At 45.6% G+C, this 13,585-nt stretch overlaps 1 protein-coding gene across 1 annotated transcript in view; it reads right to left on the bottom strand.

Moving 5' to 3' along the window:
• SCCPDH (saccharopine dehydrogenase (putative)) overlaps positions 1-13,585 on the bottom strand; it is a 496,773-nt gene that overhangs the window by 113,049 nt on the left and 370,139 nt on the right. The window contains exons 8-9 of the mRNA XM_069607830.1: positions 5,142-5,261; positions 4,987-5,043 (exon numbers count right to left, since the gene is read on the bottom strand). Coding sequence (XP_069463931.1) covers positions 4,987-5,043; positions 5,142-5,261 — 177 coding nt within the window. The remainder of the gene's footprint in view (positions 1-4,986; positions 5,044-5,141; positions 5,262-13,585) is intronic.

Genomic DNA, 13,585 nt, shown 5'->3' with positions numbered 1-13,585 from the left:
GGGATAGATTGCCTGTGCAGGTGTGCTGCTGCCACTGCCAGTACCTTTGTAAATACCCTTGGTGCAGAGGCTATGCCGAAGGGTAGTACTTTGAACTGATAGTGCTTGTCTTGTATCATGCATCTGAGGTATTTTCTGTGCGCCAGCAACTTTGAAATATGAAAGTATGGATCTTTCATGTCCAGTGTTGCCATGGAAACCCTGTGTGAGCAGGGGAATTACTTCTTGCAGAATGACCATACAAAACTTTTGGGCTTCACAAATTTGTTCGCTGGGCACAGATCTAGTACAGGGCGCATGGTGAGATCCTTTTTGGGTACAAGGGAGTAAACTGAATAAATACCCTTGTTTGCATGTAGAAGAGGTACGACCTCTATGGTGCCCTTTTCCTGCAGAGTCTCGACTTCTTGTACCAGGATGCACAGATGTTCTGGCGTCAGGCGTCTTGCTCGTGGCGGTCTGAACTGTGCCAAGAATTCCGGCAGAATTCTATACAGTATCCGTGGGCAACGGTCTTTAGCACCCACTGATCTGTAGTTATTCCCTCCCATGCTCGAAGAAATTATGTTAGCTGGCGCCCTACCGGGGATGCATTGGAGGGGACCCAGAACTGCGGGTCATTTCTGGCCCGAGACTGGGGAGCCTCGATGAGTAGAATTCTGGCCCCTTCCTTTACCACATTGTTGCCCCCTTGTGGGGTATGGGGTGGTGTAGCTGCTGGTTCCTTGGGGAGAGGACCAGTTATTCCCCGAGCTGTATTGATTTTGAGGGAACCGTTACCCATGAAATGGATGTCTATTTCCACTCCCCCTTCTTTGGGAAGGTCTCTGGGTGATCTGATCCAGAGTCTTAAGAGTGTCATGCTCCTTTTTTGCAGTTTCGAGGGTTTCATCTACTGCTTTTCCAAATAAATTAGTCTCCTTTACTGGTTTATTTATAAGTGAAGCTTGTGTTTCTGGCTTGGACCCAGAGTTCCTAAGCCATGCGTGCCTTTTCAGGAGGGTACCTTGAACCAAATATTTTCCGGCTGTCTGTGCTGCATCCAAAGTATTTCTTTAGCATACTTTGGTTAACTTGCCTGCCCTCTGCCACTGTTGAGAGCAGACAGGCTTGCAGTGGCTCCGGGACTTCTTGAAAGCCCTCCTCTAGCTTGGCCCATTGCGCATCAGCATAGCTTGCCAACAATGTTGTATTGTTTGCGATGCGAGTGGAGTAAGCTGCTGCCACAGTGATCCTTTCCCCAGAGCATAAAGTCTCATACATTCCTTTTCAGGGGGTGCCTCCCCTTTAGATAGGGGAACCCCTGCTCTTTTCCTGGTAGTTGTAACAACCAGTGAATCTGGAGTAGAATGACCCTTGATGTAGAAGGGGTCAGTGGGGGAGGGTTGAAAAAGTTTCTCTGACCTCAGATTCACTGCTCTATTAAGTGCGGACGTTAATAAATAAGGGGCCTATCTCTTCGTAATTGAATTTACTATAGGAATAGCTCGGCTGGTAGGTGGTTTTTCTTTCAAAATGTCCTCCACAAAATCAGCCTCTGGAACGGCTTCCTGAGTAGCAATGCTGAAGTGTTCCGCTGCTTTCCTCAATACGGCATTGAAAGCCATTTGATCGTCAACCAGAGAGGCCTGTCGAGTGGTGGTGGTTGGAGGGGAGTCCAAGCACAAGGCATCAGCTTCCGGTGTTGGGGACTGCCAAGGGCGAAGATCCATGGGGTCCGGGTCCACTCCCCAATCCTCAGTGGGGTCTATATAAACCTCCTTAGAGTCAATAAAGGGATCTTCATTTTGAGCCTCCTCCTCAGTGAGGTCATAAACTTTCCTCTTCTTCCTCATCTTGAGTAGGGTCAAAGACCTTCTGCAGCTTAAACACAGGGAGAGGGGGATTCTCCTCCCTAGACCTCTTGGGTGTGGAGTTCTCAGAGTTTCACAAACCTCTCTAGCCTGTCCATGCATCCTTCAAATTTTTCTCTGGTCCAACCAGATGAACCAGAGCGGTCCAGGGGTGGAAAGGGCTCTTGTGGTGGATCTTTTGTTTGCAAATGTCGAGATTTTTTCTTTAAAGGCCAAAGAAATCCCTTCAGGAGCTTCCGAAAAGTCTTTTCAGGGTTCCGACGGTTGACGCATGTCCTTTTGTTTGTCTGTGGGCCTTTTCGTAGGTTCCGGTAAATCCTTCGGCCTATCCTTGGATTTCGACAAATCCCTGTGCTTGTCCTTGGGTTTCTATGAATCCTTGGACTTTTGCTTGGGAGAATCCGCAGAAATTTTCCTGGCGATGCTTTCGGTGATCACTTCAGCATCGGGAAGTTCAAAAGTACAGGCCTCCGATTGTGTGTCTACTTTCGGCAGAACTAGGGCCTTTTCGGCCGTGGACGCCTTCTTCCGACACCTCTCGACGGAATGGTGGATATTGGGGGTCAGCGCCCTTCGATTTAGTAGGCCCAGTCGCAAGACACACCTGCGGTAGTGGGGAGGGCTGCCGACCCAGACGGTCGGCGAGAAGGGCCGAAACTTTCGATGTGCCCGCTGGCGCTATGGACCGCTTAGACTGTTTCGTCGAAGACGTCCCTGGGGTTGTGTCTTTAGTGTGGGGAACATGTGCGTCTATGTCGCTGTGGTGTACATTCCCCATAGCAGGACCCGAGTCTTGCCTAGCGGGGCTGGGGACAGACGACGCGGAGCAAGAATGCTTCGCCGAGAGGTCAATCACCTCCGAATCGGAGGCTTCTTCGTCACTCAGCTTTTCGTCACAATCGGCGGTTGTTGCAGCAGGAGAACCAGACTCGGCCTGTAACATTCTGTAGGCCGCCCACCGCTTAACACAGCGCTGATCAAAGTTTTCTGGTGCAGGAGCTTGCTAGTCACACAAACCGTGTTGTCGTGATTAAGGGGTAAACACTGGTTACATTTACAGTGTTTATCCTTCCAAGGGAATTTGGCCCTGCAAACAGGACAAAACCTAAATGGAGTCATCTCGATAGCTGAGGAAATAAACGGTGACGAAGAGACCCAGGGAACAAAGAGAGAGGAAAGGGAAATGCATTCTCAGAAAGGGAAATATCCACCCTGACCCCACTCTCCCTAGTGTGTAGGCCGGCCAAAAGGCCCAGCCATGTGGTCATCAGCGCCGGCCGGACTCCATCCGTCGAAGATCCGTGGACCGTCTTCGGCGGAGAACTGGAACAGCAGTCGATGGAAAGGACATAAGGGTAATATCTAGAACTCCAATATATATACGACCATAAGGCGACCAGTATGCTGGGCGGAAAAAAACAATCTGAGGGGCCTTGATGTGTGAGGGATTTTGGGTACACTACACGTTAGGGATATTGTTACAGGCACGCCCATGTTGACGTCCCCTTTTGATTCTCGAAAGACAAGATGCAATACTCTGCGGTGACCACTGGATGTCTGACTATATGCACAGCATGTGATTCTAAGCAGATTAACAAACATCAGAATCTTTTCTGCAGACTCTCTATGTAACATTGTACAAGACTTTTGTGCCATCTTCATGAAGTGCCTCAGCTGCCCTAGACTTTGTTCAATTGACATTGGCTGTCCTGGCTCCCTGCAGACTTTGTGTTTATCTGTCCCTCAAAAAGTCATATGTAAGTTACTTCTATTGCTGGGAAAGGGTTAACCTATACTTCATTGGGGGGATTGTAAAGTACTTAGCTGTTCAGAGAACTTGTTAACCTTTGTTTCCTTCCCTAATCTAACTTTTTTCATAACGCTAGTGTTGCATTAAGTGCTAAAGTGATATATCAATGTCTACAGTGCCGAGTGAGAGAGTGAGAGTGTGAGAGTGTGAGAGCGTGTGTGGAGGGTATCTACTTAACTGAAAGAGTGTATTTTTGAGGTTTATTTCATTGTTGCATCTTGTCCCTTCTAAAGAAGTCTTACTCTAAAACTGACTGTCTAATACATAATTATTTTAATAAGAAACCTCGAGTATAAGTGTCATTTGAATACCTGTGACTCTCTATGTTTCACCTCTACAGCTCAGATTGACCACCCTCTTCAGATACATCTGGCTGCTCAGTCACTCTACCAACTTGTGTAGTACAGACCTATACCAAAGGTTGGGTTCCCCATTGGCAAGAGGACAAGGCTGGTGTAGTCTCCCACAGGGTTACTACATACAATCTTGCCTAACACCATGGTGAGGCACTGAACCAGCAGATGTCATGCATATGCTCTGGCAGTGCTCGACCATACAAGATTTCTGGCGGCAGGTTAAACAGATGATAGAGAAAGTGAGAGTGAGTACATATCAGTGATGAGTGCTTGTTGGGTGTTTAATCCAGGCCGGAGAAGGTTAAACATGTAGTGAAGCTAATGGACCTGGCCTGTATTTTAGCTAAAAGAATAGCAATGTCATGGAAACAGAGGGCGGGTCCGACATTTAGGGTGGCAAAGGGACATGAAAAGGTGGTGTGCGGCAGAAACTACAGAATGGTATAGAGCAATAAGGAAAGGACTTAAAGAGCCCACTAACATGGAAGTGTTGAATGCCCTCTTGCAGGCGCTGTTCGGCTCTTCAGACGTAATGCCCCCATGAACAAGGTATGATGGCAAACATACTTGTATGAGGGATGGACTGGGGAATATGCCCAGCACCACCCCCACCTGCCGGCCCTAATATGGGTAGTCGGGCAGTTCTCCTCGTTCCCCTTCTGTTCTCTTCAGTTGTTGCTTGGGTGATACAGGTGAATGTGCCCTGATGAAGCTCTTCCTGTGACATGCAATGTTACTGCACAGTTATTTGCCCTGTTGGTGGTGGTTAATCTGACATGAGTGAAATTATGATATCTTTACTGGATCCATTGATGTTGATATGTAAAAGTCAATCAACAGATTTCAAATAAATAAATTACCATTAGGTTTGGCAGATTGCATTTTGAGATTGCTACGCATCAGGTGCACCAAGCCTGCATTGTTACAGGCACTTTACATTAGATGAACAAAATCTCGGAAAAAGCACCTGTTTTTGTGTTGGTCCTTCCTTTGTAAACAGTCCGAATGAAAAGAACGCTGGATACTGAAAAGAAAGATGCAAGATGTGCGTTACATTTTAAATGGCAATATTAAAAAGAGTGGCTTTCATGGTTATGAAACAGAGATCGCGTTTAGTCTTACTTTTATCATGAGCTGCCGTCCAAAGCTGAACTTTGCAAACAGCATAAAGAAAAGCCCAGCAAACATCAACTGGATGACAGAGAAGAGACCTCCCACTGCAAAGTAGGCTGAATACTGCACCTGGAAGGAAAAGAAAAAAAACACACCATTAGCAATGATAACCAACTGCTTATTATCTCCCATTTAAACACAGAGCATCATGCAGCCTAATGCAACATTTAATTTCGTCATGTCATTTTATTGAGGTTTCTCATAGATGCCTGTGTGGGTACTGACATGTTTCAGGCAACATGCTTTTTCAATGACAAACTGTCAAAGAAATATGAATAAACATCTATAAAGGAGACAACAATAAAAATACAAAAATGATTCTAATGAAAAAGCATAACTCCACTTGGTAAGAAACCAAAATACTTGGGACTCCCCCTGTCATAACTGACTATGGATACAGACAACTGTGATGTGGTAGTATAATGCGTGTGCGAAATGAGCCAGAAAACATGGGGTCGATGCAATGGGAACGAAAGCAAGGAGAGAAGCTGGGTGCAATGGGAACGAAAGCAAGGAGAGAAGCTGGGTTTTTTCCGCTTCTAACTGGAATATTCCACTCTTTCTGCGCCTCAGGCTTATTGTCTGCTCCTCGACCGAGGGCAGCATGGTAACCCATGAGGTTCGGGGATCGAAGTAACCTCATAAAGAGAAGAGGTTTTACTCTTGGAAAAGCAGTTAGAATTTGGAACCGGGGTGATGCAGTCTTACTGAGAGGGAGGACGTTCTGCTCCAGATACTGTTAGGACGATCAATCTCTCTGCCTACCTACTGTGGGACTAAGGAGTGTCGTAGTGGTCGAGAGGAAGGTATCTTCTGCAACAATACTTACATTGACGACTTTTCTCTTTGGCTATGTATAACCTTTTATGTGTTAATTATTTATTTCTGTATTTTATGGGCCTCAAACGCCCCATTTTTATTATAAACTATAACCAACAGTGTATATGTCATTTTTGTCTATCGGAGTCCAATAACTGATTTTGCAAAGGGTCCGGAGAGCGTAAATACGCAATCTCCCCATGTGGCCGGGCAAAAAGCAAAACAATTGGCGCTGTGAGCAGGGTCTGTGCTGACATTTATGCCAAAAGCTCCCTGCCGATATTATGAGATAAAAAATATTGGACTCACAAAGAGGCAAAAGTTGGTGAAGTGAGTATTGTGTGGTAAGGTATTAACGATAGGGACATGTAATATCCATTTGGTAACACGAGTCCCCTATTTAGGAAAAAAGGAAGCTCTGCAGGCCGAGGCAGGCTGTCCAGAGGTGACTCTTCCGGGGTGGACTAAAAGTCTGTATACAAAGTCGCACAGACTTGGGCATGCAGTGCGCGTCTGAGCGAGGAATGGGACACTAGTATAGGAGAGGCGAGCCAGGCTGAAGTAGTGGGTTGTCTGCCACAGGTGTTGGTGGAAAAAGGGAAGGAATGTTCAGCTCTATGTAGGTAAGGCTGGATATTGTCATGTGCCTTCCGAAAAATACATCTGCAGAATGTGGAATTACAGGTGAATGCCCTGAAAACCTAATGACACATCTCCCTTCTCGGGAGTCCTTAGTATCGTCTCCCGAGAAGGGAGATGTGTCATTAGGCATGTCCACGCAATCCCAGCCGACATATGCGGAATTGAGGAAAATGTGGAGTGCGATGGTGGTGATGGAATCCAAAAAGATGCAATCAAAATATCAATAGGATGATGGTCAAACTGCGGTAAAAAATGCCCAAATTAAGATAGACAGACGACCTCATGTGAAAGTAAAACTAGTTTGGCATTCAGGAAACGTACAGGAGGTCAAGGCTTTAACTGATACCGGGGCGGAGGCCCCATTAATACATGGAAATCCTTCAAGATTTAATTACTAGGTTGGGGTGCAAAGAGATCCCTGCTGTCCAAACAAACATTGATATGAAAATCGGAAGTCTAACGAGGGACACTTATCCAGCACTAGCTGTCCTGATTCCAGAATATATATTATTGGATTTGACATTTTGGAAGGATTGACACTCAGATTGGAAGGTAAACTATCAATTTGGGGTGAGTGTGTTCACTTGTACCACCGTGGTGGTGGGAAGGTTATAGGTGCCCCAGGTGCAGGTTCCGATCGCCACTAAATTGGTGTGCATGAAACAATATCGGATTCCTGGGGGGGCAAAAGGAAATTTCAGAAACCATTAAAGGGTATGTGGAAGCTGTTGTGTTGCGTCCAGTGACAACAGCTTAGAGCTACTAGATCTAGCCTATTAAAAAAAAAAAGAGATGGAAGCTACAGGACGACGGTGGATTATCGCCAGTTGAATAAACATACTGCTCCACTAAATGCAGCAGTCCCTGATGCTGCAACTTTAAATGAAAATGTAAACAAATGTGAGGGTATATAGTACGCTGTGTTAGATTTGGCTAGTGCCTTTTTCACTGTTCCGATTGCTGAGGAGAGTCATGAGCAGTTTACATTCTCGTGGAATGGTAGGCAGTATACATTAAAACGTTTACCAATGGGTTATATGCATAGTCCAACAATCTGTCACCGGCTGGTGGCAGAACACTTAGACAAAATACCACGTAAACCTGATGTGAAGATCTTACACTATATTGACGCCATTCTCATTCAAGGGAAAGATAAGTATAGCGTGCAAGTGCACCTGGAGCTTATTATGGAAGGCTTAAGGAAGGAAGGATGGGAAATAAATGGATCTAAAACACAACGTCCAGCAGAGACCGTGATTTTCCTGGGAATTCAGTGGCACAATGGACACTGTGAAATGGTGCCCATGGCCAAACAAAAGATCCTCAAGTTTTTGACTCAGAGGTCTAAAAGACAAGCTGAGCAGTTTATTGGGCCGTTTGGATTCTAAGACAACATACACCCCATTTGGGACAAAATTTGGCACCCCTTTATAAACTAACATGCACATAATTCAATTTTGAATGGGGTGAGGAACAAGATTGAGCGTTCCAATTAGCCAAAGACACCATTCAGGAAGTACTGGATTTAAGGCCATTGAGGGACGGAGAGGTGGAACAAAATGTATCTGTCCAAGATGCACATGGCAACTGGAGTTTGTGGTAAAAACAGGACAGGAAGCGTGTGCCTTAAGGGTTTTGGAGTCGCAAGTTACCTGAATATGGTGACATATATACTCCATTTGAGAAGCAACTGTTGGCCTGTTATTGGGCACCTGTGGATACCGAACAAGTGACAGTGGGTCATGATGTATTGATCCGACCAGAAATACCCATCATGCAGTGGGTATGAGCTCCCTTAAAACTCATTAGATGGGACACGTACCAGAGGCGAGTCTCATCAAATGGAAATGGTACATTCAAGATCGTGCCAAGACAGGAAAGGATGGAGTAGCCAAATTACACAAACAAGTGGTAGGGGTTCCGCTAGCAGATTTAGGACCCAAAAAAGAAGGGATTGTTGGTGAGACTTCTGTTAAATGGGGAATCCCATATGGAGAGCTGTCAAGTGAACAATTTGAACATGCCTGGTTCACAGACGGCTCAGCCAAGTATTTAGGAATCGAGCGACATTGGAAGGCAGTAGCTTATAATTTGAAATTGAAAAAGGTGCTAACCACCTCCGGAAAAGGAAAGAGTAGCCAATTTGCATAATCGTATGCAGTGTATCAGGCTCTAAAACAAGAGACACCAGGGCGTTACATTTATACGGACTCATGGTCCGTTGTAAAGGGATTGGTGATATGGTTGCCTATGGATGGAAGATACATGCTAAGGAAGCATGGGGGAAGGAATTGTGGAAAGACATTGCTGAGATGCTAATACATACTACAGTGACTGTGTATCACGTAGATGCACATTGTGCAACAGATTCATTAGAACAGTGGTTGAATTCCGTTGCAGATGAACATACAAAAAGGAACATGCAAAAATGTTGATTATGGACGGGAACCCTGAGGAAGAGGATTTGGAAGGGATTGCCAAGTGGGCCCACCAGAAGAGTGGACATCTCGGAGAGAAAGCTACTATCAGGTGGGTACAAGACAGGGGAATTGGCACCCCGGTTAGAGAATGTGAAAATAACAATCCTACAATGTCCCATGGGTCAACATCAAAAACAAAGATCTATTCCACATATAGTTCAAGGCACGTTGAAGCAAGGCAAATTGCTGGGACAGATTTGGCAAATCGATTACATCGGTCCCATGCCTATTAGCAGGGGATGTCAATATGAATGTACCATTGTAGATACATATTCTGGGTATTTGATGGTACTACCATGTAAAAGAGCCACACAATTGAACACGATTAAATTGTTAGACCAAGTAGCTGCATACTATGGCGTTCCCTTGCAAATACACAGTGACAATGGGATCCACTTCAAGGAAAAGTTGGTGTCGGACTATTGTCAAGAAAAAGGATTAAAACGGATCTTTAATGTCCCTTACCACCCTGCGTCTTCAGGGTTAATTGAGAGAATAAATGGATTGTTGAAAGCACAGTGGCGTAAAAATGAAGAGGGTACGTTGAAAGGGTGGTGAAAACGCGTATCGGAGGCTGTTCAGATACTCAATAACCGTACCATTGCGAACGGTGAGAATCCCATTGATGTGTATGTTGACACCAGCCTTACAATTTAGAACCCATAGAGCTGTGGAAACTCTGTTGTATTGGGAAATATCTCCTGGTGCATTAGCCCCCTATCATGCCACTCCCGAATCATCTGGAGTGGATTTGCATGCAAGAGAAGAAATCTGACTTGAGACCAGGAGTATCATGCTGATTGATACAGGAATTGGGGTACAAATCCTGTCTGAACATATGGGACTAATTGCCCCTAGATCTGGATTAGCCTTGAAAGGCATTCAAGTGTTGGGAGGAATTGCATATGCAGATTATCAGGGAGAAATCAAGGTTATTCTCATCAATAGTGGTGAAAAGGAACAAGTTAGTTACCTATAACTGTTGTTCTCCTGCATGGGTCTGGCATGTATTCACATGCTCATGAATATTCCCTGTTGTCAGGCAGTGAATCCTCGGTAAAAGAAAAAACAGTTTCAGTTTAGTTTCTAAACTGTCTTTCTCCTATAAACCAATCACTGAGCGCTGGGTCATATGGCCCCCAGCTAATGACTGCCCTCTACCCAAGTCCCTCCTCTGGCAGCCATCTTCAGATTTGGTAGCATGTAAAGTGGCAGTAGGACCAAGAAAAGAGCCGCAGAGGGGCAGTCGGGAGGGTTCAAATGTGAATCCATGCCAGATCCATGCTGGCGAACAACAGTTACAGGTAAGTAACTTGTTCCTTCTCCAGCATGGGGTCTGGCATGGATTCACATGATCATGAAAAAAAGAATACGACATGCATTACTTACCATAAAAGCATTTCTGATGGTTGTATCTGCTTAGAGTCATATGCTGTGATCAGTCTGTCATCCAGTGGTGACTGCGGAGTATTGCATCTTGTCTTTCAAGAATCGAAAGGGGACCTCGACCTGGGCGTGTCTGTAACACTATCCCTATGTGACGTGTAGTGTACCCAAGATGCGTTGAGATCCCTCCGATTGTATTTTTTCTGCCAAGAGGGAGCCTTATGACTATCGTGAGTGAGAACAGAAAAGAGAGAGAAAGGAGTAAGACGTCTATGTTCTTTCCATCCGAGCTGGGAGGAAGGGTGGGCGCATGTGAATCTAAGCAGATACAACCATCAGAAATGCTTTTACGGTAAGTAATGAATGTCTTCTGATGTTTGTCAATCTGCTTAGAATCACATGCTGTGCATAGACTAGCAAGCAGTACCCAGAGTTGGAGGTGGGTTGTGAGAAGAAACAGTAGTGAAAAGATGTCTTAGTACTGCCTGTCCCACCTGAGAATCAGACCTAGAATGAGTGTCTAGGCAATAGTAATTTGTAAAGGTGTGTACAGAACTCCAGGTTGCTGCTTTGCAAATGAACTCAAGGGGAACATTTGCAGTAAATTCTATGGACACCCCAGTGCCTTGAGTGGAATGTGCTCTAGGCTTGAAGGGCAGTTCTCTCTTCGCAAGATGGTAGCAGAGTGTAATGCAATTGAGAATCCATCTAGAAATAGTGGATTTGGAGACTGCATTGCCTTCTCTTCCTGTGGCCACTGACACGAAAAACTGATTAGTCTTTCTTAGTGGACGAGTTCTTTCCATATAGAACATGACAGCTCTGCGTACATCCAGTGTGTGCAGGGTTCTTTCTCCCAGGCTTTAGGGATTTTGAAAGAACGTTGGAAGCTCTATTGACTGGTTCACATGGAACTTGGAAATGAATTTGGGCGCAAATCTAGGGTGAGTGCGCAAAACCACTTTGTCTTTGTGAACTGTTACAAAGGGATCTAGAATAGAGAGTGCTTGCAGTTCACTTACCCTCCTAATGGAGGTGATTGCTATTAACAAAGCAGTCTTGAGGGTGAGGTTCTTAAGACTTGCTTTGCGCATGGGCTCGGAAGGAGCTCCCATAAGCCTAGTTAATACCACATTTAGGTCTCATCCGGGAGCCGGGTTAGAAATGGGAGGGTTAATTCTTTTTACTTCTTCCATGAAACGCTTAAATACTGGTATCTTCCACCATAACACCTTTTGTTGTGATGTTGTATATGCTGAAAGTGCCGCTAGGTGCACTTTTAATGAGTTGAAGACTAGGCCTGCGTCAAGTAGGTGAGTTGGGTATAGGACAATGTGAGTGGGAGAGCAGTCGATTGGGTTGATGCTCTTTGAGTTACACCACATGACAAACAGTTTTGATTTACTAGAATAACAATATCTAGTGTTAGGTTTCTTTGCTTCCCTGAGGATGTCCATACATCATTGAGGGAGCTGCAGGTGTCCGAATTCTATGACCTCAGGAGCCAGGCCGCTAAGTTCAATGTCTGTGGGCATGGGTGAAGCATCTCCCCTTTGTCTTGCGACAACATGTTGTACGGCAAGGCAGTTTGACTGGAGGAGATAGGGACATCTCTATCAGGTGAGCGAACCAGGGTTGGCGGGCCCACATGGGGGCCACCAATATCATCGTGACTGGTTCCTGGTGCATCTTGTGCACAATCTTGTTGAGAAGGGGAGTTGGTGGAAGAGCGTAGACAAATTTCCCTGTCCATGCTATCCAGAGTCCGTTCCCCTTGGATCGGTTCTGGGGGTACCTGGAGGCGTAATCTTGGCATTGGGCGTTATTCAGGGTCGCAAACAGATCGACCTCTGGAAAACACCATTGTGCTAACAAGTTGGTGACGATGTCTCAGTGTAATTGCCACTCCTACTCCCTGGGTAACGGAAAATCTCTGCTGAGTACGTCTGCCAGAATATTGAGTTCCCCTGGAACATGTTGTTATAACAGGACCATGTTGCGTTTGAGAGCCCACTTCCAAATGTTCTGAGACAGTTTGGACAGCCCTGGAAAGTGAGTGCCTCCCTGTTTGTTCAGATAGTACATGGCCATGGTTCTGTCTGTGAGGATTAGGATAGTCTTACCTTGTAGTTGTGTTTAGAAAGCTTTCAGTGCTTTGAACACTGCCAGCAGTTCCAGCAGGTTTATGTGGTTGGACTATGTCTGGAGACCAAACCCTGCTTGCTGTCTGCTGGAGCAGGTGGGCTCCCCACCCTGTAAGGGAAGCATCCATAGTTAGAGTGGCTTCCACTGCGGGGGTGGTGAAGGATTTTCCCTTCAAGAGGTTCTCCCTCGACCACCACCGCAGCGAGAGAACTAGGGCCGGCAAAACCACTACTAAACCGTCCCACTGACCGTTGCCCTGACACCACTGGTTGCTTAGCCACTCTTGCATTGGATGCATGTGCAGGCGCGCATGAGGAACTAAGTAGATACATGAAGCCATCATTCCTAGCAGACGCATAGCCTTGCATACTCTTACCTCTCGACTGGCTACATAGTGAGGGATCTGAAACACCATGTTTTGAACCCTCTCGTTGGAGGGGGAAGACGAGGCCGTCCTTTGTTTGAATTAGAGCCCCTAGGAATTGTTTGACTTGACTGGGGTCTAAGCTGGATTTTTTCTCGTTGATAGAGAATCCCAGACTAAATAAAATATCTATCGTCTTTTGGGTATTTGACAGACACGTTTCGTAAGAGTCCCCTATTATGAGCCAGTCGTCGAGGTAAGGCTATACTGGAATAGACTGCCTGCGCCGGTGTGCTGCCGCTACAGCTAGTACCTTTGTAAATACCCTTTGTGCAGATGCTATGCCGAAGGGTAGTATTTTGAACTGATAATGTCCATCATAAACCTGAGGTACTTTCTGTGCGCTGGCAACATTGAAATATGAAAGTATGCATCTTTCACAGCCAGAGTTGTCATGTAATCCCCTGTGTGAGCAGAGTAATTATTTCCTGCAGGGTGACCATGCAAAATGTTTGTGGTTTTACAAATTTGTTTGCTGGGCGCAGATCTAGAACAGG

This window comes from Ambystoma mexicanum, chromosome 4q, assembly GCF_040938575.1.
Source record: "Ambystoma mexicanum isolate Mex_15411 chromosome 4q, UKY_AmexF1_1, whole genome shotgun sequence".
NCBI lineage: Eukaryota > Metazoa > Chordata > Amphibia > Caudata > Ambystomatidae > Ambystoma > Ambystoma mexicanum.
This window is presented reverse-complemented; position numbering and strand designations above follow the sequence as displayed.